Source organism: Cherax quadricarinatus, chromosome 7 (genome assembly GCF_038502225.1).
Source record: "Cherax quadricarinatus isolate ZL_2023a chromosome 7, ASM3850222v1, whole genome shotgun sequence".
Lineage (NCBI taxonomy): Eukaryota > Metazoa > Arthropoda > Malacostraca > Decapoda > Parastacidae > Cherax > Cherax quadricarinatus.
In genome coordinates, this window is record NC_091298.1 from 17,890,496 (window position 1) to 17,918,188 (window position 27,693).

The 27,693-nt window shown below is 38.1% G+C and overlaps 1 protein-coding gene across 1 annotated transcript; it reads left to right on the forward strand.

Moving 5' to 3' along the window:
• The first annotated feature begins 7,199 nt into the window (after window positions 1-7,199).
• Window positions 7,200-26,189, forward strand: LOC128686826 (sodium- and chloride-dependent glycine transporter 2). The gene is made up of 11 exons (XM_053773951.2): window positions 7,200-7,423; window positions 9,515-9,649; window positions 9,954-10,097; window positions 10,656-10,854; window positions 11,431-11,624; window positions 18,489-18,672; window positions 20,683-20,920; window positions 21,034-21,262; window positions 21,381-21,493; window positions 21,770-22,078; window positions 24,220-26,189. The coding sequence occupies exons 1-11, from the start codon at window positions 7,255-7,257 to the stop codon at window positions 24,292-24,294; spliced, it is 1,989 nt and encodes a 662-aa protein (XP_053629926.1). The 5' UTR covers window positions 7,200-7,254; the 3' UTR covers window positions 24,295-26,189.
• Window positions 26,190-27,693: the final 1,504 nt, after the last annotated feature.

Genomic DNA, 27,693 nt, shown 5'->3' on the forward strand with positions numbered 1-27,693 from the left:
CACCCTCCTCCTCGTACTATGCCTTCCACCCCCGTCCCCTCCCAAGTTTCTCCCTCTTCTGTCACCTCCCAGGTTTCTACCTCTTCTGTCCCCCCCCACACTTCATCTCCAGTCCCTTACACTTTTCCCTCCCCCTCTACTTTGGTACAGTCCATTACTGTCCCAATCTTTACTCACCCTCCTCCTCCTATCTCCAATATGGTTTCCCATACATCTTTGAATTCAGAAACACTTGAAGCCATTTCAGAATATATTGCAGAGACTAAACCTTCAATGGACACTGATTCACTTCCTGTTCCTTCTCTTCCCTCTCCTCCATCTTCACAACCCCATTCTTCGCAACGCTCCGTTCCTTCGCTACTTGAACATCTTCCAATGCCACCACACGTTGACTTTTCTAACCCCTCTAGTCCGTAGGTGCCTTTACCTACAGATTCCTGATATTTTCTTCATCGCCAATCATGGCCTATTTACAGTGGAATATCCGCGGCCTCAGGGGTAATCGGGGTGAGCTTCAGATGTTGCTTTCCAGGTTTTCCCCTGTAGGTGCTTGCTTACAAGAACCAAAATTACACTCGGCTGTTTTCCAACCTATCTCAGGCTATAATTTATTGTATTCTTCGGATCCTTTCTCAGATGGGACCTTTAATGAAAGTGCCCTTCTTCTACGCAATGATATTCCGTACTGTCAACTATTTGTCCATACCTCGCTGCATTACACTGCAGCCCGTATCCACTTGAATAAGTGGTTTACAATATGTTCTTTATATCTCTCTCCTTCTCGAGCATTTTCTATCCCAGACTTTGCCTTTCTTGTTTCATCCTTACCACCACCACTTCTGTTACTTGGTGATTTTAATGCCCACCATTTCCTCTGGGGGGGGTCTCATTGTGACTCACGTGGCATTCAGTTGGAGGCTTTTCTTGCCTCTCACCCCCTCCATGTTTTAAATACGGGTACTCCCACCCATTTTGATCCTCGTACTCATACTCTCTCTTGCATCGATCTATCAGTCTGCTCTTCCTCCACTGCACTAGACTTCACCTGGTCTGTTCTACCAGACTTACATGACAGCGATCATTTTCCGATCATTCTTACTTCTCCTTCCTATTCACCACCTTCCCGTAGCCCTCGCTGGCAATTTGATCGGGCAAATTGGGATCTTTACTCACACCTCACTGCTTTTAGTGAGGTTCCTTCTTCATCCTCCATTGATGAGCTCCTACACATCTTCTCGACATCAGTTTATACCGCAGCTTCTCATTCTATACCCCAAACCTCAGGCAGGCATTCTCAGAAGTGCGTGCCTTGGTGGTCTCCTGCTTGTGCTCGTGCAGTCCGTTTGAAACGTGCTGCATGGGGCAGGTACCGGTACAATAGAACCGCTGAGAGACTTGTTGATTTTAAGCAGAAGCGTGCGATCGCTCGCCGTGTCATCCGTGAAGCTAAACGCACTTGTTGGCGAGACTATGTTTCCACCATCACCTCTGCTTCTTCTATGAGTGCAGTCTGGAAAAAAGTGAGGAAATTGAGTGGTAAATACTCTCCTGACCCGGCTCCTGTTCTACGGGTCACTGGTGTTGATATAGCAAACCCTCTCGACGTTGCCATTGAACTTGGCACACATCTGGTCCGTATTTCCCGAGGGCTCCATCTATGCCCCTCGTTTCTTTCCTCAAAGTCTGCCAGAGAGTTAGTACCCTTGGACTTTTCTTCTCTCGGAGAAGAACAGTATAATGTGCCTTTTACACTTCAAGAACTGGAGGCAACGCTCTCAGCTTGCCGATCATCGGCAGCTGGGCCTGATGACATTCATATTCGTATGTTACAACATTTACATCGGTCAGCCCTTGTAGTCCTCTTACACCTCTTCAATCTTATTTGGGCACAAGGAGTTCTTCCCCAGCTGTGGAAATCTGCCATTGTTCTCCCTTTCCGCAAACCGGGTACTACAGGACATGATGCCTCCCACTATCGCCCCATCGCTCTTACAAGTGCAGTTTGCAAAGTGATGGAACGCCTCGTAAATCGACGTTTAATGTGGTATTTAGAGACTCACAACAGTCTCTCCGCTAGTCAATATGGCTTTCGTAAGGGTCGTTCTACCATAGACCCCTTACTACGCTTGGATACGTATGTTCGTAATGCCTTTGCGAATAATCACTCAGTTATTGCCATATTTTTTGACCTTGAGAAGGCATATGACACAACTTGGAGGTATAATATTTTGGCCCAGGCCCATTCCTTAGGCCTCCGAGGCAATCTACCATCCTTCCTTAAGAACTTTTTAACTGACAGACATTTCCGTGTTCGAGTCAATAATGTTCTTTCCCCGGACTTCGTCCAAGCTGAAGGTGTCCCTCAGGGATGTGTTCTAAGCACAACACTTTTTCTCCTTGCTATAAATGATTTGGCCTCTGTTCTTCCACCCAATATTTGGTCATCACTCTATGTTGATGACTTCGCTATTGCTTGTGCAGGCGCTGACTGTCACCTTATTGCAGTTTCTCTCCAGCATGCGGTCGACCGTGTTTCCACTTGGGCCACCACACATGGGTTTAAATTTTCAAGTACCAAAACTCACCAAATTACTTTCACTAGACGCTCTGTTATCTCCGATCATCCTTTGTATCTCTATGGCTCCCGTATCCCCGAACGTGATACAGTCAGGTTTCTAGGCCTTCTCTTTGACCGTCGGTTAACCTGGAAACCTCACATTACCTCTCTGAAGGCAACTTGTCACAGCCGGCTAAACCTTCTTAAAACCCTTGCTCATCTTTCCTGGGGAGCTGATCGTCGAACTCTGCTTCGCCTACATTCAGCCCTCGTTTTATCGAAACTCGATTATGGTGACCAGATTTATTCCGCGGCCTCTCCTGCTACTCTCTCTAGCCTTAACTCTATCCATCACCAAGGCTTACGTTTGTGCCTTGGTGCTTTTCGCTCTTCCCCTGTTGAGAGCCTCTATACAGAAGCAAATGTTCCATCCTTGTCTGATCGCCGTGATGCCCATTGCCTTCGTTACTATGTACGCTCTCACGATCTACACAATCCTTCCATTTATAGAATGGTCACCGATATTAGTAGACATTCTTTATTCGTTCGCCGCCCCTGTTTGCTCCGTCCCTTTTCTCTTCGCCTACTTTCACTCTTGTCTTCCCTTCAGTTACCACCTTTATATGTTCATGTAGCATCTCACTTTTCCCTACCCCCCTGGGAAGTTCCAGCTGTTCGGGTCTGTTCTTTCTCACTCCCTTGCTCGAAAGCTCAACTGCCTACGGTGGCTTCCCGCTCTCTTTTTCTTGATCACTTCCACTCTCATTCTCATGCCACCGCTGTGTACACAGATGGCTCTAAGTCTTCAGACGGCGTCGGATTCGCAGCAGTGTTTCCGGACAGCGTCGTACGAGGGCATTTACTATCTTCAGCTAGCATTTTTACTGCTGAACTGTATGCCATTCTTGCAGCACTTATTCGTATCGCATCTATGCCTGTGTCATCATTTGTAGTAGTCTCAGACTCCCTTAGTGCTCTACAGGCTATACGAAAATTTGATACATCTCATCCCCTAGTTCTCCGTATCCAACTTTGGCTACGCCGTATCTCTACCAAACATAAAGATATTGTTTTTTGTTGGGTCCCTGGTCATGTCGACGTACAGGGCAATGAACAGGCAGACACTGCTGCGCGGTCAGCAGTATATGACCTACCAATTTCCTATCGAGGTGTTCCATTTCTGGACTATTTTGCTGCAATAGCTACCCACCTTCGCACCCGTTGGCAACAACGTTGGTCAACTCTGCTCGGTAACAAACTTCATTCTATTAAACCGAGCATAGGTTACTGGCCGTCTTCTTGTCATCAGTGCCGAGGTTGGGAGACCACTCTCTCCCGCCTTCGCATTGGCCACACTCGTCTTACTCATGGGTATCTCATGGAGAGGCACCCTGTTCCTCTCTGTGAGCAGTGTCAAGTTCCAGTATCGATTAGCCACATTCTGTTAGACTGCCCTCTCTATCAGCGAGCACGCAGAATTTACCTCCAACGTCGTCTTCGTTCTCCTACTCTCTCTTTACCTTCCCTTCTTGCTGATGGACCCTCCTTTAATCCTGACTCTCTCATTGACTTCTTGACAACGACTGATTTACTCCACAAACTCTGATGATACTTTTTGCACTCCCCTCAGCCATTTCTGGTTCAGTCTCTTGCTGCCCTTTACCCTTTCACCATCCACTGCCCCGCTGTTATCCGTAACCTGTTGCTCATCCATCTCCCTTTTGCCACCTGATGCCCTCGCTTCCTTCCTGCCCTGCAGCGCTGTATAGTCCTTGTGGCTTAGCGCTTCTTTTTGATTATAATAATAATAATTTAACCCTTTTAAATTATTCTTGCTATTACTGAGGCAAATTGTGGGTTGAATGACTTGATTTACAGTCACTTCTCCTTTACTCTCGCAAATTAACTTGCCTGGTTGTTTCATGTCGTGTTTGGGAGAACTATGCAATAATTTAGTACACATTTTTGACTACCTACCCCTCAAGGAAGGTTCCTTGATGTTGGTGAGGGGCTCTTGATTTAGGGAATTGGATCTGTGCTCCAGTTCCCCGAATTAAGCCTGAATGCCTTCCACATCCCCCCCCCAGGCGCTGTATAATCTTCCGGGTTTAGCGCTTCCCCCTTGATTATAATAATAATTTGACTACCTAAATTGTTGGCTCATTTTCCATTTCACTGTGAAGACAAGGTTTCCTATTCAAGTAGTTTTCACGCGTGTTGCAATGTTTTATCGGCCTGACAGCCACTCACTGCCGCATAACTGTGAGCAACAGCATGGAGTTACCAACCCTGCCATAACATACTATGATTGTATAAGTTTCGCCTTTGTTGACAGGGCTGGGGAGGACCATGGTGGTGTCACTGGTCACCATTATCTACTGTATCATGATTCTTGCCTGGACATTATTCTACATGTTCACTTCTATTTAAGCCCATGTCTTTCTACCCACGTCTTTCTACCCACGTACATATGGAGCGACCAAGGTCCAAGGACCGAAGCCTTTTTAATAAAATGTTCGGATGTTTGTCTTGTGTCTTTCTAAATATAGTTAAATATTATTTATTATAGTATAACCTAACCCAACCCGATTTAACCTATATTTACGTATAACGGAATTTCATAAACAAGGGATACCTTTGAAGAGTTTCGAGAGTTTATCTACCCTCTGAGCCCGGCCATGGGCCATGGAGGGGTGGGGAGTGATATCGCCCTTGTTTAAACAGTTGTAAAGCATAAGTTGCTTTATAAAGCTAAAGAACGAGCTGCTCCCTGTATATTCGGCCATTCTCGGAAAGATCTACTCGTGTCTGTTTAGGTTAAGTTATTTTGTTAGGTTATCGTTAATTAGCCACAATTTACTTAGCAAATAACCAGTAATATAATCTCCATAAACTGGAGTGTATCCGAGTGTAAGGCATGACAAGCCAACACCTTCTGAACAAGTTATCATAATCTGCTCACTTGACTATTGTTAAGCCTGATCCCTGTAGAAACCTACTTAAAATAGTATATATGGATGTGCTTTGTAGTTAATCATAATCTAGAAGGAAAGTTAGTGTATACACAACTCTACCAATGATTTTTATCGTGATTTTTTCATACGTGTGAAAAAACGAAAGATATGCAAATCACTATTAAGAAACACTTAATCCTCTTTCATATTATTTCTCCAGTTTATTCCAGGTGAAGCAGCCGTACCATATGTTGCAATGATGCTTCTGCTGAATCACTAATGGTGATTTGAATAGCTTAATTTTTAACTTGACTAAAGTGCTAGTAGTCTCTTTATATTTGTAAATTACTTCAATGTTACTTACCATGTTAACCTTCACCTTGTTGTTCTAAACTTTGCTGTAACGTTTGTTTTGATATTGTACGTCAGTATTTGTATTTTATATATATATATATATATATATATATATATATATATATATATATATATATATATATTCAGCAAACCGGCCGTATCCCACCAAGGCAGGGTGGCCCAAAAAGAAAAACGAAAGTTTCTCTTTTTAAATTTAGTAATTTATACAGGAGAAGGGGTTACTAGCCCCTTGCTCCTGGCATTTTAGTCGCCTCTTACAACACGCTTAGCTTACGGAGGAAGAATTCTGTTCCACTTCCCCATGAAGACTATATATATATATATATATATATATATATATATATATATATATATATTATTCATTGAAACTTTTTGCCTAGACGGTGTTTGAAGAAGCCTGCCGTGTAGGCGAAACGTTTTAAATAACAAAAAGAGGCACCATACAGTGATTGGAGCAATACACAAATAACCCGCACATCTAGCCAAGACAGGACTCGCAGTAATGGTTTTAAGTTGGGAAAAAATTAGATACAGGAAGGATATAGGAAAGCACTGGTTTGGTAATAGTTGTGGATGAGTGGAACAAACTCCCGAGTACAGTTATAAAGGCTAAAACGTTGTGTAATTTTAAAAATAGGGTGCGGGTGGGTATGAATTGGACCTGGCTAGCTTGTGTTACTAGGTTAGATGCCTTGCTCCTTTCTTAAGTGAATGTCACCTGACCTAACTAGGTTAGGGCATTGGCTTAAGCCGGTAGGAGACTTGGACCTGCCTCGCATGGGCCAGTAGGCCTGCTGCAGTGTTCCTTCTTTCTTATGTTCTTAGAAGAGAGGAGTTTACGACGACGTTTCGGTCCGACTTGGACCATTTACTAGTCACACCAATATGTTAGTATGGCTTTGTAAATGGTCCAAGTTGGACCGAAACGTCGTCGTAAGCTCCTCTCTTCTATGTGCGGGTTATTTGTGTATAAAACGTTTTAATCAACACTAAAAATACCCGACTGTTGCATATATGTCCTAGTCATCAACTTGTCAGTATTATGTACCATTTTCGTAATAGCTGACAAATATGTTAATAAGACATACTACGCAATTTACGTCATACTCGGAAGACGTTTCGCCCACCAGGGACTTCAACAATTCTCACGAGAATTAATAAAAGTCCCATTTTTGACGAAAATTCTTAATAAAATGCCATAAACTGCATACTGTACCTTCAAAATTTTCTTTGTGCAGTATACAAACTTTAGTTTACATATAATACAGTACATACTGTTGAATACAAAGAAAAACCACGAGCATGTGTGAACATTTCTGGCATTAATATGTTTACTTACAGTTGTTGTTTAGGCACCTGTGGGGGAAAATGGGGAAAGAAAAAACCAAAGAGGTGACATCGGTGGAGTCATCAGTGGATGAAGAGGAGAGAGGAGAGTGGGGGAACCAGTGTGAGTTCTTCCTCTCCTGTCTTGGCTATGCTGTTGGCTTCGGCAACGTGTGGAGGTTCCCTTACCTCTGTTACAAGAACGGCGGTGGTGAGTACTGAGTAAATGTTCACTTTGTGTGTTTATACAGGGACGGCTCCAGCATTTCTGTATTTGAGGCTTAGCCACCCCCCCCCCCCCTTCCTCTATCTGGTTTGGTGACAGTGAAGAACACAGAGGCACAGTAACTGGAAAGGTACACAAATAACCCGACGACGTTTCGGTCCGACTTGGACCGAAACGTTGTCATTTACTAGTCACACTAACACTTGGTGAACGAGCAAGGGGACTCTGGTTTTACAAATCAATAAAAAACAGATGCTATTTTAAGATCATTTTTTCTATAAGAGTGAGAAAAAAATTATCCATATCAAAAAATGAAAATTGCACTAAATCACATCAGTATGTTAGCCATCAAAATAATGTTCATCTTGGCCTTATTGTAGCAATGATATATACATTAAAGAACATAAAATATTCATTCTACTCTCAAATGAGTTATGATTTTGGTGGGTCTAGCGCTTGGTTTTGGCTACAATATTCTCAAATGAAAGGCTGAGGGGAACTAAAAGTTCTAGAAGTGTGATACTTCTGTTATGATCGGAAGTATCAGTGATACCTTCAAGGTATCACTGATACTTCCGATATAACTGTAATATCACTTATGTTATCACTACTGCTGTTCAAGCAAGTTTTGGTCAGTCGCAGGCAGGAAAACTGAGTCAACATGCTGCAGAACTGACACAAGTTGAATAACAAATAATATATTCATGAGGGCTGAAGGAAATGTGGGGGGCTTAAGTTCCCTTGTATTACCACTTTATAAAAGTGTTTCCTGATAATCACTTTTTCGCCCAGCTCAGTGTATATACACAGATATACCCCGAGAGGTGTATGTGTGTATATTTTTTATACACCTTTCATGAGTTCCGTGAGATTCCTCATGATAAATTCACTAGTCTCAACAGTGTTTCTGATATCTTCTGGTAAGATGTTTAATAGGCTGGTGACACGGATGTTAATAGTGTTCTCTTACTGTACCCACGGCGCCCCTGCTTTTCACTAGGTTTATTTTGCGCTTCCTCCCATATCTCACTCCAGTATATACACATGTTTAATTTATTCAAGATAGTAACTATTAAAGTATTCGTGACTAGTGATACAATGTTAAGAGTATACTGATAATATGCCAAAAAGACACAATGCGTGTTATATCTTTATAGATGTGAGGATGTTTCGTCCACCATGGACTTTATCAATTCACGAATGTTAGTCCTAGGTGGTCGAATCGTCTTCATAAATAAATGCCATAACCAACATTATCTTATTGACAATCTTGACTGATGGCGTACGGGTCGATTGGCTGCTGTTGGTCAATCGACTGCAACCAACCAATCGTTAGTTGGCATGTAACTCACTGTAGATATACAGAGTTTGGTTTAAATCTTGGCAGTTAAAATATCCTTGCCGGCTTTGATTAAGAGGATTGCAGTGTGAATGGGCATCGTGCAGTCCATAAGTATGGAAAATGGAAAACTAGTTGAAAGAATGAACCCAGGTTGCAGAAAATTTTGAATAAAAAATTTTCTATGTTCACGGCTAAGATTGGTTAATGGGGCTTAAAGCCTATCGACTACACGAGTCATTAAGCCTGTATGCTGTGTTCACCACCAGTCAAGAATACTTGAATCTATAAAATAAGGATCAAAATAAATTTGCAGTGTATATACACCGAGATGTGTACATCTTGGTGTAAAGTATACATCCTTATGCTCAGAAAGACCTTGCCATACTTTGTTGGGATTCATGGTCGAGGATGCATGGAAGGCATTAGGCCAAGGACGCCCTTTCCCGTCCCTTTTTTTTTTTTTTCGTCTTGGCGCATGGTCTCTTGGAAGCTAGAAAGCAAGAAATAAACCTGTGTTTACATGGCTAAGAAGTGTATGTCACTAGTGTGCAAGTGATATCTGAAAATCAAACTGCAAACGTTGCAACCCCTGCATGTGATTCTCATAACAGCTTGTTTCCTGAAGCTGAGGTCCACATGTGGTGTTTTCTTCAGAGAACACTGAAAACATTTTAGCTATTTTATCAAGTAACTTTTAATGCAACGGTTGGTTGACGAAGGTTCTTTATGCACAGCGGCGTTCCTCATCCCCTACACGATCATGCTGTTGTGTGCTGGATTACCCTTGTTCTTCCTGGAGCTGGCACTAGGCCAGTACGTCAGCCTCGGACCAAATATCCTCTTCCCGAAGCTGGTGCCCTTCTTCGGTGGTAAGTGCGACTCAGAGTTTTTCTATTTTTTACACAACTTTTTAGTGTCCTACTGTTTGCTTGCTGTTCACAAATATTTGACTGTAAATTAATATTACTTTTGAATTATAAAGATAGGTTTAAGCAGTATTGGCAACGTTACTAATGAATTATAGAGCTGAGAGCAACAGCGTGAATGAGTTTCTGACCTTGCCATAACATACTATTATTGCATGTCTAATAGTCAAAGTCGGACCGAAACGTCGTCATTGGTTTCATTCCCTTATGTGCGGGTTATTTGTGCATGTTTCGCCTTTGTTGACAGGGCTGGGGTGGGCCATGGTGATGTTGTCACTACTGGTCGCTATCTACTACAATATGATTCTTGCCTGGACGTTTTTCTACACCTTCGCTTCCTTCACCAGCGAGCTGCCCTGGGGACACTGCAATAATTATTTTAATTCTCTCGGTGAGGTCATATTTTTGTTTAATGCTGTGACTAGTAAAAGCTTTTACCAGTAAATTTTGAAGTCTTTTAAAAAATCTGAATATTTTGCAGTTCTAAAAAGTATTGTTTCATGAATTAAAGCTTGAGAGAGTACCGTTCTAACATTCATATGTGCATCATCTTGATCAATTTTTATGAGTAAAAATTTAATTGTGGGTCTCTTCCTGCAAAGCAAATGGAGCTTATAATCATTTGACTGACCTGCTAGCTTGCCGTTTACCCCATAGAATCTTGTTGATCCTGACATGAGCTGTGATGGTAGGAACTCCATCTTTACATACAAAGACTCGCCGCACGATCATTTCCTGAGATAAAAGTTAGATAAGGGAACAATTACATAGAGGAAAGAAAATATAATAGGGTAAATATACACTAAGTATGTATGATTTGAGGCAGGGTAGGATCCATATTTCATATTTATAGGTTCCTCAATATTTATTACATATTAACATTGTTTTGGTGTGTATGAATATTAAAAACATTTTTTAGACAAATCTGATTCCTTAATTCTACGTTCAGAATGTTACACCGAGGAGCTGGCGGCGTCATGCAGGAACCAATCCATGTACTACTACAACAGCACTTGCGTCAGCTCTGAAGTGTACTGCAAGGCAGCTGGCTTAAAAGCCTTGAATGCCACACACTGTCAATCAGCAGCCAGTATGAAGCTAGCCGAGGGAGCTGTGTCCAGAATATCTGCTAGCGAGGACTATTTTAGGTACGTCTTGTAGGTAATAAATGCCCGCTGAGAGATCTGTTTTGAGATGATCATTTTTAAACATTAGAAGTTAAAATTTGTATCTTTTTCCCTTTTAGCGAGAGATTTTTTTTCAAGGATTTTATTAAAATAAATCCAAACTTGGCGAAATGAAAAATTAATTAAATCATGAATGGTACTTCAGAAAACATTGACAGGTTGACGTTATCCTTTCCACAAAGTTGTCATATGCCAGCTTATGACAACTTAAGACTTACAGATCTCATACCCTTATCTGAAAAAAAATCATTGTGGTGTAGTTTAACATGAAAACCCTGGGTAATGGATGTGATAAATAACAGCGCTTTTTCCAATCTTGTAAATATCGTATAGGTTAGGTGTTTCCAGACGAAACTTTCCACAGTAAAGATATATCTTATGATGGATAATGTACAAAATTAAGTCAGCAGAAAGCCTCGGACATAAATCAAAAGTATGACTGGAAGATCTCAATATAATAATCGAACCCATGCTAGCAGAATTTTTTTTCAAGATCTTCATCACTACCACTTCATAAGAACTGTTTTATATTTGCAGGAACCGCATGTTAGGTGTGACAGGAACCACCTGGGACGACATGGGAGAGATGAGGTGGGAACTGGTTGGTTGCCTGGCTCTATCCTGGGTACTGGTCGCTGCCTGCATGGTCAAGGGAGTCAAGAGCTCTGGCAAAGTGGTTTATTTCACGGCTCTTTTCCCTTATGTTGTTCTCGTTATTCTTTTCATTCGAGGTGAGCTAACTGTAGAACATTTTAACAGTGATCTGAGCTTAGGCCTTTCCAGCTTCCTATTTATTATAACCGAGGTGCCTGTAGGGGCCTCGGATAACTTTTAGGGAGTCTTTTAATATTAATAATTAATTCACTGGAGTTTTTAATTAATGCTGGATATTTTAACTTAATAGTGTTTATTTATGTTGAGAGTTTTTCGTTGCTTTTATAGTCTGTTGATTTTATCTTGGTATTTGTTTTTATGGCTGTGAGCCATGAAAACGCCCGGGTGTTGGTACACTCTTGTGAGTACATAGTTTATATTTAGGCCGCCTACATAAACTTTAATTTATAGTGGTTTTATATAGTAAATTATGTAGAAGTGGGCCAAGGGTCTCGTCCCTGGGAAGACGATCTGAAGAAACACAATAGCAATAAACCAGATATATTTGCTTTGGGCAATCCTGGATTACTAATCCAAATAAAATAATCTTCAAACCAATGTGCTTTAGTTGTTAGCAGAAGGTACTGTCACTTGCACCCACAGCCATACCAGATTAAGTGATCTAAACTCAACACAATTGTACGTGTCTGTATAATTATTAAACATTTCTCCCACCAGAGCAGGGTGACCAAAAAAAAAAAAGGAGAAGCACTGTTATAATTCACTCCAGTCACTGTCCTGTCTGAGGCGCGTCTACACTACAGTATAAAACTGCAAGATATCAACACCCCTTCTCCAGAGCGCAGACACTATATTTCCTACCTCTAGGACTCGAGTCTTGCTTGTCGGTTTCCCTGAATCCCTTCAGAAATGTTACATTGCTCACACTCCAACAGCACGTCAAGTCAAAATAACCATGTGTCTCCACTCCCTACTGTCTAACACGATCACGCACGATTACTAGAAGTTCAAGCCCCTCGCAAACAAAACCTCCTTAACCCCCATCCCTCCAACTTTTTCTAGGCTGACCCCTACCCCACCTTCCTTTCACTACAGGTTTATACGCTCTCCAAGTCGTTCAATATCGTTCCATTCTCTAAATATCCGAACCACCTCAACAACCCCTCCTCAGTAACCCTGCACCTGATCCTAATTTCCAGACTATGGATTATATACATTATATTCACATCGCACATTGCCCTCAGACATTGTCTCCACTGCTTCCAGCCTTCTCCTTGTTGCAACATTCACCACCCATGCTTCAAATCCATGTAAGAACGTTGGTATAACTATGCTCTCTTATATTTCCTTCTTTGCTTCCATGGATAACATTCTTTGTCTCCACAGACTCCTCAATGCACCACTCGCCTTTTTCCCCTCATCAATTCTGATTCACCTCTTCTTTCATAGACCCATCTGCTGCCAAGTCCACTCCCAAATATCTAAATATGTTCACTTCCTCCATACTCACTCCCTCCAGTCTGATAACTAGTCTTTCATTATCTAGATTTTTTGTTATCATTATTTTACTCTTTCCTATGTTCACTTTTAATTTCCTCTTTTTACATACCTTACCAAACTCGTCCTCCAACCTCTTCAACTTCTCTTCAGAATCTCCCCAAAGCACAGTGTCATCAGCAAAAAGATAGATTCTTTATCTTTTAAACTCACTAACCACTACACGAAATCACAGCTTCCCTATCTTCATCAACATTTAACAGCTCCTCGAAATTCTCTCTCTCTCTCTCTCTCTCTCTCTCTCTCTCTCTCTCTCTCTCTCTCTCTCTCTCTCTCTCTCTCTCTCTCTCTCTCTCTCTCTCTCTCTCTCTCTCTTCCCCCCCCCCATAAACACATCGGCCATATCCCACTGAGGCGGGGTGGCCCAAAAGGAAAAACGAAAGTTTCTCCTTTTACATTTAGTAATATACACAGGAAAAGGGGTTACTAGCCCCTTGTTCCTGGCATTTTAGTCGCCTCTTACAACACGCATGGATTACGGAGGAAGAATTCTGATCAACTTCGCCGTGGAGATAACAGGAAATGAACGAAAACTAGTAAAAAAAATAGAAGAAAACCCAGAGGGGTGTGTGTGTGTATATATATATATATATATATATATATATATATATATATATATATATATATATATATATATATATATATATATATATATATATATATATATATATATATATATATATATAATATATATATATATATATATATATATATATATATATATATATATATATATAATATATATATATATATAATATATATATATATATAATATATATATATATATATATATATATATATATATATATATATATATATATATATATATATATATATATATATATATATATATATATAATATATATATATATATATAATATATATATATATATATAATTATATATACATATACACACAGTATATATATATATATATATATATATATATATATATATATATGTATATATATATATATATATATATATATATATATATATATATAATATATATATATATATATATATATATATATATATATATATATATATATATATATATATATATATATATATATATATATATATATATATATATATATATATATATATATATATTCTTTTTCAACAAACCAGCCGTATCCCACCGAGGCAGGGTGGCCCAAAAAGAACAAAAGTTTCTCTTTTCAAATTTAGTAATTTATACATGAGAAGGGGTTACAAGCCCCTTGCTCCCGGCATTTTAGTTGCTTCTTACAACACGCATGGCTTACGGAGGAAGAATTCTGTTACACTTCCCCATGGAGAAAAGAGGAAATAAACAAGAATAAGAACTAGAAAGAAAATACCAGAAAACCCAGAGGGGTGTGTATGTATATGCTTGTACATGTATGTGTAGTGTGACCTAAGTGTAAGAAGTAGCAGCAAGACGTACCTGAAATCTTGCATGTTTATGAGACAGAAAAAAGACACCAGCGATCCTACCATCGTGTAAAACAATTACAGGCTTCCGTTTTGCACTCGCTTGGCAGAACGGTAGTACCTCCCTGGGAGGTTGCTGTCTACCAACCTATTATATATATATATATATATATATATATATATATATATATATATATATATATATATATATATATATATATAATATATATATATATATATATATATATATAATGCATATATATATAATATATATAAAAAACCAACCGGCCATATCCCACCAAGGCAGGGTGACCTAGGAAGAAAAACTATAGTTTCTCTTTCTAAATTCAGTAATGTTTACAGGAAAAGGGGTTACTAACCCCTTGCTCCCGGCATTTTAATCGCCTCTTACAACACGCATGGCTTACTTTCCCATGGAGTTAAGAGGAAATAACAAAAACTAGAAAGAAAAAAAAGAGGAAAACCCAGAGGGTATGTATAAATATGCGTGTACATGCATGTGTAGCGTGACCTATGTGCAAGCAAAAGTAACAAGATATACCTGGTATCCAGCATGTTTTTAGACCAAAAAAAATGGCGCTACCAATCCTACCATCATGTAAAACAATTACAGGTTTCAGTTTACACACTCCTGGCAGGACGGTAGTACCTCCCTGGGTGTTTGTATGCATATAAGTATGTTCGTAATGTCATCATTGCCGAAAGATAACATACAAACTAGTGAAAACGTCTATATTTTTTTTTTGTTGATAGGGTTTCAAATCGGTCGATTTTAGAAGGGTCATTAATTGTGTTCATCAGGCACTCCAGAGTCCTGGAACCTCCAAAGTAAATATTAAAGTAAATCTTCACCATATATGAACATAGACTTAAACCTTACTGTGAGTATATATATTTATGAATAAAACTATATAGCTACTATTCATAGCAGGTAGTAATGACGTTAATATTCTTGAAATATTGATATTGGTGCACATAACGAAGGTAACTGACTAGTCACCTTCGTCAGGAATAATTTCGTATCTTCTCAGCTATCCCAGGATTATAGTGAATGTTAAATCGATTGAGCTTCAAGAAAATATATAGCTACTATGTTTTGTTATTATACAGGACAATTACTATAATAAACTGATAATTTAATTTTTAAATAACTCCAGTATAGTTAATAGGCTTTAAACCTCATTATCTATTAACAAATAAATATATCAGATAGAGCCTGCATATTATAAGTATTTTAATAAAGGAACTCTACTCCCTGTCCTCTGCTTCACTTTTTAGGTAGCTTTTCATGCTCTGTTCTTATAATGATTTGTATAATGACCAGCCCTTTCATTGTAGTCATTTATCGTTGTGCAACAAGTTTTTGAGGCTTGACCACCTATTGTGGGTGCTACGAAATTTTGTTTACTTTTCCAAATACAGTGTTGGTGTTGGACAATTCTGGACGATGGTTGGTAGCAATTTTGTGTGCACGGCTTTACTTTTAACTATTTAACTATCTTCCTCTCACATTATATCCATTTTCTTTAGTTCATCCTTTCATATACGTTCTCTTGGACTCAAGGATGACTCTCACTATCCTGTTTTGGATTTGCAATCTGCCGTTTCAGATTTTCTTATTTGCTAAAGTAGAGTACCATAAGTTGTGTTCCAGAGTTGGTTGGCACTTTGTCTGGGACTTCAACCTGGATTTCGTCCTATCTTTTTTTTTTCTATGCTGTGATATGCGGAGATCGAAGGATATTCTTCATATTTGTCAATGAAGTGCTGTTGAAATGTATTCTTCATTGCAAGGAACTTTAATATTATTTGACTTGAAGAAAGTTATATTTTTAACCAAGTATGACTTGTTTTGCCCAGGTGCAGCGACGGTTTGTTAACTATCTCGAGTCTACTCGAATTGCAGTCATAATATCTGAGCTATATAATGTAAATCTTTTCCTGACCCCAAAAGAACAGTCATCTGCCTACACTAAAAATTAGCATTAAACACTAATGGGTCTCTCATTTACATAGTACGAGAAGAGTAAGGGAGGGGGGCAAAATTCTCCTTGCGAAATTCTGCATGTTATAGACAAGGGTTTGGATTCTGATTCTGAATTGAATAAGTTTGCTTCAAGTTGTTAAGTAAAGATTTAAGCCAGTCCATAGCACCTGTGTTTATTGCTTATGCTTTTTTTCACAAATCCTATCATGAATTACTGTGTTAAGTTTTATAGGTCTAAGGTGGTTTTGCCGGTGAAATTTCCTAACATTTGTTTTCGCTTATAATGCATCAGCTTAATGAAGAAAGTATGTGTTGAATGAGATCCCCTGAAACCTAACATAGCTATGTAATGTCATTTAGATACTTAACTACTTGGTAGTATGTATACTGCTTTCTGTAGGGTTTTGCCTATAATGCACGGTATACTAAAAGGTCGGTTATTGAACTCTACAATTTTTCTTGGAAACAGGAGTGACTCTGGCTGACTTGCACTCCTCATGGTTAAGGTGATTGGAACTATGGGTACTTTTAATTCAGAAGCCCTATTCTTCAGGAATTTGGCTGGAATTTTATCAATTCCAGTGCTTCTGGTTTGGGTATACGTAATTCCGTACGTACAAATTAGTCAAATACACCTGATTGTGTGATGTGATGTCTTTATTAGTGTAGCATGTTTTAAAATTGTTTACTAATTTTACTGCAAGAGTTGCGTACTGTTGCGGTGCACAGTTGCCTACAGGACTGGTAATAATGCGAGGAAGAGGGAATGGGATAGGATTAGAAGTAGTGTATATAAGGAGAAAAAAGAATAGTGGCCCTCATTAACTTTGGTTAGTGTTCTATTTCATTTTTGAAGCACTGATATTTTAGGTGGTCTTGATTGCCTTGCTTCCTGGCCGTCTTGCAGACTGCTGATAACACACCTGGTGATGACATTATTATTTTCTTCCGTTTTGATGTTTTAACTGATGACTTTAGTTTAATAGAGAGCTGCTTGTTAATGTTGCTTTCCCTGTATTTCAATACTTTATATGCACATACAAAAATGCACACTAACTGATCCATGTACTATTTGTATGGGTAATATGCTAGTAACTCACATTAAATAATACAGAAATAAAGCTCACTTTCAAAACTACTACAAAACCAGTACTTTCCCAGATTCTTCATATCCGAAATAATTTTGCTTGTATTAAATAGCCATAAAATAATGGAAAGTCGGAGGCCTTACATCCTAGGTCATGCTTCTGCTTAGTCATTTTGCTCTCAAATTTAAGATAACACACATTAATAGAGGTTTGATATTCTCATTTATAGTACTGTACTAAAACTGGTGATATTGGTAATTATAACTGAATCTCTCTTAATGTATATTGTCGCTTCCCATCAGTACTTTCGTATCATTGAAAATAATTTCAGGACTTCGTGCATTACAATGTGGAATTACTACATTATCTCTATTGTTCGCAGAAAATCTGTTGATACAATCTGTTTAAAACGACTTGTTACCCACAACATTACATAGATCACAATAGGTGTGTGGAATCTTGAACAGTTTTCCACCATTTCTGATACAGATAAATGACCGTGAAATCAAAGAATGCTTTCTCGATGTTATTATTGCAGTTGTCAACATAAACTTTCCTAGGAGTTTGTTTATAGTACCATGACTAATTTAAACTAATAGACATTGCCATTACTAAAAGCAATAGGAAGATTAATGTGATTATCTTGGAAATATTGATTTTCAAAGAAATATCGACGATAACATGATTAGGAATTCTTTGCGTGTCCATGTCTGAATTTTTTCTTGTGAAGTTAGGTTTATTTTAGTGATGTGCGAGTGTGAAGTTTAATTAATTGAATTAAGCAGTGAGTGACGTTTTTACGTCCCAGTGTTCGAAATTTTTAGCATTTCCTTTCATAGAAAAGTTGAATTAAGATGATGCATAATATTATCAGTTTGACTTACATCTGCATATATTTCCTTACCATAGGTATCACCTTGAAGGGAGCGTACACTGGTATTGAATTTTACATCCTGAAGCCTAATATGACGCGGCTTACTGAGATTGAAGTGTGGAATGATGCTGCCACACAGATCTTCTACTCGCTCGGTTCATCGTTTGGTGGCCTGATTACACTTGCATCATACAATAAGTTCAAAAACAACTGCATGCGGTAAGTTCAGTTTCTCATTTCTACAATGAACTTCCTTGCAACCTCGTGTATTTTAGGTTTATTAAAATTTAATAATATACAAATTTGCTTATATGCTACATTGGTCAGTTATCAGGCAAAGGGTGAGTGGAAGATAGTGTTGAGCTAATACATATATATATATCTATATATATATAATGTCGATAGGCAGTAGGTTGGTAGACAGCAACCACCCAGGGAGGTACTACCGTCCTGCCAAGTGAGTGTTAAACGAAAGCCTGTAATTGTTTTACATGATGGTAGGATTGCTGGTGTCCTTTTTTCTGTCTCATGAACATGCAAGATTTCAGGTACGTCTTGCTACTTCTACTTAGGTCACACTACACATACATGTACAAGCACATATATACACACCCCTCTGGGTTTTCTTCTATTTTCTTTCTAGTTCTTATTCTTGTTTATTTCCTCTTATCTCCAAGGGGAAGTGGAACAGAATTCTTCCTCCGTAAGCCATGCGTGTTGTAAGAGGCGACTAAAATGCCGGGAACAAGGGGCTAGTAACCTCTTCTCCTGTATATATTACTAAATGTAAAAGGAGAAACTTTCGTTTTTCCTTTTGGGTCACCCTGCCTCGGTGGGATACGGCCGGTGTGTTGAAAGAAAGATATATACAATGTCGATAGGCAGTAGGTTAGTAGACAACAACCGCCCAGGGAAGTACTACTGTCCTGCAAAGTGAGTGTACAACGGAAACCTGTATTTGTTTTACATGATGGTAGGATTGCTGGTGTCTTTTTTGTCGCTTAGGTCACACTACACATAAATGTACACGCATATTTATATATAACCCTCTGGGTTTTCTTCTATTTTCCTACTAGTTTTTGTTCTTATTTCCTCTTATCTCCATGGGGAAGTGGAACAGAATTCTTCCTCCGTAAGCCATGCGTGTCGTAAGAGGCGACTAAAATGCCTGAAGCAAGAGGCTAGTAACCCCTTCTCCTGTATATATTACTTAATTTAAATGAAGCTTTCATTTTTCCTTTTGGGCCACCCTGCCTCGGTGGGATATGGCTAGTTTGTTGAAAGAAAAAAGATATATGCAAGTCGTGCTGAATAGGCAAAACTTGCGGCTATGGCTTAAATAACAACGCTCTTCTTGCCAAATTAGGCAAGCGAAAATTTGTGTATACAATAATTTAGCAAAAATCATTCTGAACCTAACGAAGAAAAATATATTTCATTGTGTTTATTTAATTATTGTAAACTTATCTAAAATATATTTAGTTGAATTAGGCTAAATTAAAATGCGCTTGTTATAATAAGGTAAGTTTTCTAAGGTTCTTTTGGTACAATTTTTTTTACATTAACATAAATAAAAAAATATATCTTTAAACGTATATGAGAAAATTTTAGAAAGAACTTCATTTTAAACGAGTTCTTGCTAATTGGCCAGTTTTACCTATTCGGCACGACATATATATACACATATATTTCTTACTATTATTCCCCTCAAGGGAGGTTCCTTGACGCTGGTGAGGAGCTCTTGATCTAGGGAATTGGATCTCTCCTTCAGTTTCCTGAATTGAACCTGAATACCTCCCATTCCCCCCTCCCCACAGGTGCTGTATAATCCCTATGGGTTTAGTGCTTCCCCATGATTATAATATATTATTTTTATGAGTAATATAATTATATATAATTTTAGAATTGATGCGAACCAAATTATCCAAAGAGTTTATATTTTGTTGATGCTCATGACATCTCTTCAAGGAGAATACCTTTATTCTGGTGAGATACCCCAAGGAAATGAAGCTGCTCTCTCCTTGGATCTAACCTGATTGGTTCCTGTTTTCTATAATATGTATGATCCTTATCAGTTTAGTACTTCCACATAAAATATTAATTTTTAAGATATATTAATATGCTTCTGTTTTATACAGAGAAGTATATCCCCTCTGTCAACCTGCATTAAACCAAGGAACCATTAATAAAATTAAAACTTTATCATCCTTATTTTTGTTTCCTTAACAGAGATGCTATCATCATTGCTTTTTCCAACTGTGGTACTTCGGTATTTGCCGGCTTCGTGATCTTCAGCATCCTGGGGTTCCTGGCTACAGAGCTTGGGGTTGAAGTGAAGGACGTTGTGTCTTCAGGTTCTGGTCTTGCCTTCGTGGTGTACCCAGCAGCCGTCACTCATATGCCTGTACCACCAGTATGGTCGCTACTCTTCTTCTTTATGCTCATCTCTCTTGGTCTCGACTCTCAGGTTTGCTATCATCATTAATTTCTATGTTACAGGGATGTGTAGTGTTATTTCATTGATTATAGATAACTTTGTACGTTGTATAATGGTTTTAAGCCCTGCTTCTGTCGTTTCAGTTCACAATGGTAGAGACGATAGCCACAGCTCTCTTCGATCAGTTTGAATTCTTGCGAAGCAAAAAGCCACAAGTAGTGGGAACCTTGTGTATTTCGTTATTTCTCTGTGGCTTAACCATGTGTCTGGACGGTGGCATTTACATGTTCGAGCTCTTCAACTGGTACTCTGCTGGAATTTCTGTCATCATCTTGGGAATTATTGAACTCGCAGTTGTTGCATATATTTATGGTAAGTGGTTGTGAATTAGAGTAACGTTTCAAATGGTCAATTGTTTCTGATTGAGATTTCTTGCCTGTAAGATGTTAATATTGTAAAGTTTTCGACTTAACTTTCTGATCTTCCACAGGTTTTAAAAAGTTCATGAGGAATATTTCTGAAGAAATGGGTATTCACGTTCCTCTACCACTTTATATCTATTGGGCTGCCACTTGGCTTGTTATCACACCAGTGGCACTTGTTGTAAGTGTTACCAATTGCATATATGGTTCCCCATCACTTATCCTAAGAGCTAAATATATTTTTCCTATTGTCTGTTTTAATAAACTCTATAAAAAATAAAAATAGAGAATTATAAGTAGTAAAAAAAACAAACCTGAACATTGCTATTTAACAGTTTATATGTGCGGTAATTCCCAGTTTTTTAGCAGTGATATATGTTTAGCTAAAATATATATACATATATATATATAATTACAAAAATAATTTCTGCACAATAATTTTCACCTTAAATTTCAGATAATTTTGGTTTTGTCAATCTACTACTACACTCCAGCCTATTTTGGAAGCTACATCTACCCTCTAAGAATCCAAATACTGGGCTGGTTCCTGTGTCTTGTTTCGCTCGTCTTCCTCCCACTTGGCACTATTTATGTTTTTGCGAAAGGGGACAAGAGAGGGAAAGAACTGTTCACAGCATCTCCAGATTTCTGCCCTCACCATGTAAGAAAAGAGAGAGAGAAGGACGGTGAATTCAAAAATGGTCAGCCCGTTGGTGTGTTCAGATACACGTACGATAATGAGGGTTATCAAGAACCTACCGCCAAGGTGAGTGTATTTGATGTTAAATAGGAGTGCATTTGTAATCTTTCACGTGTTTTGAATTTGTGCTCATATACTCGGATGTGTTTGCATGTGCATTTATATACTCATTTGTGTTCACCTGTTTGTGTTGATTGATCGTTTGGGCCTTGTTTTTTTTTATCTATTAAATGACCAGTGTGATACTTTTCCAACCTTACTGGTTTTTGTGGTATTAGTTTTAAAAGTCGTCTGTGGAGTTTGCCTAGCTACCTTCATCCCTTGTGCATTCCATGTTCTGCTCTCGCCATCTTAAACGTTGAAGCCTCTTCTGAAACAGCTTTTGGTTTGGTTTCCATGTATTCTCCTCGTCCTGGTATAACCCTTTCAAGTTGTCTGTCTACCTTCTTGAAGTATTTGGTTCTCTTGTATGTTGTAATGGTAAACTCATGGCCTTCGTTCCTTCATTGTTTTAAGATTTACTTCTTTAATCTCTTCTTATCTGCTATTATCCGGGTTGTAATGGTCTAGAAGTTTAGATTTCTCAAGTGTTTGAGTAGATCAGTTTTCACGCTTGTGTTGCATACACCAACGTTGGCCTAACATGTGTAAAAAGAAAAAAGAAAAATTCTGCATTCTTCCTTGAGAGGTTGATGAAAGCCATTCTTAGAATATGCACAAAGGTCTCAGTGCTGGTGAATAACTCTTCAGCCAAAGAACTGGAGCTGCCCTCCCTTGTATCGAATCATATTGCCCCATTCAACACGGTGCTGCTTAATCCTTTCACGTTTATGGTTTACTTCAGACAAGGCCACCTACCTGTCGCATATTTGAAGCCTTCACAGCAGAGACGGTACTCCCTCAGTTCGAGCTGTGGGGTTATCAACTCTCACTATAATGTTGTACAACAAGAATTTACGGAACGCGGGCCGGACATTAAACAACAATTCGAGCTAGATTTGCCTAGCACCAAAGTTAAGACTCTCGTCCATCCTGCCCACAGACATAGACGATATCCGAGCAATGTAGCTAAACTAACCTTTAATTGACGGTACCTCCCATCCTCCGTCATCATAAATAAACAGTGTTTGAAGGTGAGGGAATTCATAGAAACACTCACAAGAATTCCGACAACAATGGTTCTTTGGCCAACCAACAAAATATTGCATACCAGAGGCAAAATTGTCCAGTCTAGGGAGAAGCCTATCATAAATCACCATGCTAGCATCTCCTTGCCTTAACTGAGGTGAGGAACACCCTACGTATTTTTGCTCAGTATTATTGCTAGTGGAAACCTCTAGCATCCCAGTGTTCAACCCCCTAAGACGTTCTTACGTCACATTCCTACTTTTCGCCCTCTGCCACATTTACTATCTCTGAGCCCTCAGTCTTCAGCTTCTCATCGGCATTTCCACCGCCAACATCAGAGAGTCGAGAACCTTTCAACCTTCAAAATTCCGTCAGCCTATTGCCCACTCACGCTTTACATTTTCTAAGTCTCTCTCAGCCGTTGACTCCTCAGATAGTTGAAGAAAATGCATTTACACACGTCCTTCCACTGTCTCATTTGTGTTAACACAGACCCCTACATCTCGGGATATATTTTTTCACACCCATCATGGGAGGTATCTTAATGCGATGAGGAGTTCTTTATCCAAGGAATTGGGCCTATCCTCTCGTTCCTTGAATCTTACCTGATTGCCTCCCATTCCCCAACGTTGTATGAGCCCTAAAGTTTAGAGTTTCTTCATGATTGTGCCAGAGACTCCACATGAAAATAGTGGAACCCATGAAAAGTGTATTAAGTACACATGATACAAATTACATAATGAACTCGATCTCTTAGTTCTTTCCTCTTTTTAAGCATATTATTCTTAAATCAACTTTCATGCTGTCCAGAAGGAAAATGGTTTACGTTTCTGAATGCTTTTGACACACTTACCAACCTTGAATTTCCTACTGATGTTATCCTGTTCGTGATTCACTGATGTCAACTTGTTTAAACGCCCATCCAAGCATCAAATGGTTCACATTTTTTTTTAAATTACAATGGATTACTTAAAAAAATAGTGAGCTATTGGAGTTATTATACATAAAATGTAACCATTTGCTATTATTAGGGCAGCATTACGCAATTAACTAACGAGTAAATGTGTGTTGCTTTGCAGATATACCCAGCAATTCCCGCGGTTGATAATTCTCCTGTATACTCCCACGCTCCGGGCTACTCCAATCATATATAGTGGAAAAGAATTATTGTATTTTCTGTCTGAGATATGGCGAGACGTAATTTAAGATTTAAGTGAAAGATATTTACTTAAATAACTTTTATATAGTAATAGAATCTAAATAAATCAAATGTATAAGTCAGTATGTAAACATGATACCCAGGAAGGAGTGTACACTTAGTACTAGGTGATTATATTTTGTGTATTTTTTTTAAATGCGTGTGGTTGTAAGTGTTGTTTGTGTACAGTGTATGTATTTTTGTATTCATATTTAGTGTCTACAGTGCATTTGCCCTTGTTATCTACATTAGAAATAGCGTAATAAAATTTAATATACCTTTCAAGTCATCGTTTGTATGACGAGTGAAAATTAAATTAAGTGAATAATAAAGATACGCTCGATGTGGATTTGCAAAACACGCATTTGGGACAACATTTCTGCCTGATATGATCCTCATCAAGTTATGACTTGATAAATAGTTTAATAGATGTAAAACAGTCGAATACGATTTTCGACAAATTGTCTTAACTTCATTGTTGTCTACATCACGCCAGTAAGCTTTTCGTTGACTTTATTGTTAAGTGTACTGTATTCAGGAGAAATGTTTGTCATGCCGTAATGTATATTGTAAAACAATGAGTCCTCTTAAGTTTATCTCGTACCCGTGACATACCTGTGATCAGTTCCGAGGGTTTTACCCCTCGCAGCCCGGCCTGAGGTCAGACTTTCTTGCTGATTGTCTGTTCAATCATGCTGCTGCTGCTGGTGGCCCGCTAGCCAAGATAGCCATAACAGCACTGCTGATCTGGAGCTTGAAGGAAGTAGTGGTTCATTTTTATCTTGAAAATTAATGTTACTCAACACACACAACAGAATGGCAACACGAATCAGTCCGGTTTCTATGCCGAAAAGTTGACCCGAGTGAATGGAGTCTCTTGTTATGATAGACTTTCAACTATAGGCTTTATATACTATCAGTTATAATTTACATTACTCACACAGTGAGGTATATTTTCATGATAGACAGTGTTTATAAAAGTGACTTCTGTTTTGATGTAGCTTTGAAGGTCTCAACCCTTTTTTTTGTATGCCGAATTGCTGCAATTATTTGTTTTGTAAGCTTGTGTCACTGATATTTTAATTTTTTATATTACCTACATCAGAGATAAACTGCAGTATGAAAAACTATGTATATATGAAAGTTTTATTTATTTCAGTTACCCCAAATACATAAAAACCTTGGTAACTTTTTTAAGATATTTAAAAAATCTGTGACTATTTTGTGAATGGAAAGAGATGCATTAAATGTGTGAGTGAGGTGAAAGAGTTGAATGATGATGAAAGTATTTTCTTTTTGGGGATTTTTTCTTTTTGGGTCACCCTGCCTCGGTGGGAGACGGCCGACTTGTTAAATATATATATATATATATATATATATATATATATATATATATATATATATATATATATATATATATATATAATTAAATTTTAGTACCCAATGCATCGCAAATAAGTATATTTAATGCAGTAAAGTGTGTATTAATACGTGGGTTTTATCAAGGGCTTCATGATGCCCTTAATGAAGCTCGCAAGTGCAACTTTTGTACCAATAACAACACTGTATCCAGTGTCTAATCACCACGTGTCGGCGTTATGCCTTTTACTGTATGTAATCTGAATACCAAATTCAATATGCCTTTCGAGTTTATAGTCCATTTAATTTAATACTTCGGATTACTTTTTTATTATACTATGTAGGATGTGTATTTTATTTACAGTAAATGTTTATTGGACACCAGTGACAACACATTGAGTGTCAAATTTTACTTGTTCAGTATTTTAATTTCAGTATTTTGAGAACAAAATTTGTATGCATGTGAAAATATAGTTGTTTTATATATACACAGTTTGATTTTTTTTCTTGTAACCGTGTATAGTGACCACCTTCCACGACGCACTAATGTACCTATTCTTTTTGTCAGTGTATCCTTCATTATAGTGTTTCACTGTCATTCACGAGAGTAATATTGAAGACAGATTGCACAAGACTTTATTTCAACATTGAGCTCTGTGAGAGTTTTATGATTTAATAAACTCTAAATAGAGCAAAATGTTGTCCCATAAAAGCTTGTCCTGCAGCTTATGTTTCGTTCAATATTATCAGCATTAATGCCACTCTGATCCAACTTCAGCGGGTTTAGCGCTTGATTTTGATTATAATGATCCGACTTCGGATATTGTGGGCTGTGGGATACTTGAGGTACGACAACTTGATTGTTACATAAAAGGACACTAAGTACAATTAATGTGACATTTTTATCGTCACAATAGTTGTACAAGTGTCCTTTTACCTAACATATTGTCGATAATTCTACCAACAATACAACTTGAATGAGGCTGCTCTGACGTCATTCCAAAAGAAATGTGTAAACCAGAGAACGTTTTCGAGATTTCTCTATGTAACCTGGTAATGGTTTAAGAACCTGTTTTTAATATATCGAAAATGAGTAGATGGAAGGAAGTTGAGCTGGGACCAGCACCTGGAGCTGGGAGATCACTCACAGGGGAAGACATTTCTGCAGAAATGGCGAGAAATTGAAACTGGACTTCGGAGGCTTCTGTTTTGTCTATTTTATTTTTATCTCCTTTGTCCTTTATAAATTATCATTACTTTAATTTTTTTTAAGCTCGTCTTTAGAAGAAACTATTATCAGCTACGATTTGTGGGGAGTTCGGCTAATAACTATAATTTATATAATTGTGGAAAATACTGTACATATTTTCCAGAAATTCAGTGTTTATATGTAAATAGATGGCCATACTGTATTTAATAATAATTATGGCATAGAAAACGGAAAGCCTGCGTCTGAGCAGACGAGACTCGCCATCTTGGTTTTGAATTGGATACAACGTTAGTGTAATGGGAAGAAATTTTCGTGCTCTAGAGGTTAAAATTGTGTTGACACCTCTCAAATAGGAGGTGAAATTGTTGGGCATGCATTCCTACATAACTTGAGATATCAGACGACTGGACAAGACAGCTCCAGGAACCTCAGATAAGCTCTCTAGATTTGTGTATAATTCTGGCCAGTGTTTTCATAAATTTAGTTAGTGAGGTTTTTCTGAGTATGATACAACTTAATATCCAGTCAAATTGGTGAGTGATATTAAGATATATTTTCCTTCTGTTATGTGATTGTGTATATATATATATAACTATTTATTATTTTTAATATACAGTCCACAAAATTTATATATTTACCAGTATTCCTGGTTATACATATTTCATTGGTAATTAATAGGTCCAGAGCAACTTGTGGATATGACAGTGGTATGTATCGAAGGGGGACATTTTTTGCGACCTAGGTGTCCCAAATTCTTACTTGTCTAACTGATAAATAATAATTATC

Coding starts and splice junctions, on each gene's coding strand:
- LOC128686826 (XM_053773951.2), top strand. CDS start 7,255: ATGGGGAAAGAAAAAACCAAAGAGGTGACATCGGTGGAGTCATCAGTG. Junction 7,424..9,514: donor CTGTTACAAGAACGGCGGTG/GTGAGTACTGAG, acceptor CTTTATGCACAG/CGGCGTTCCTCATCCCCTAC. Junction 18,673..20,682: donor TTCAAAAACAACTGCATGCG/GTAAGTTCAGTT, acceptor TTTCCTTAACAG/AGATGCTATCATCATTGCTT.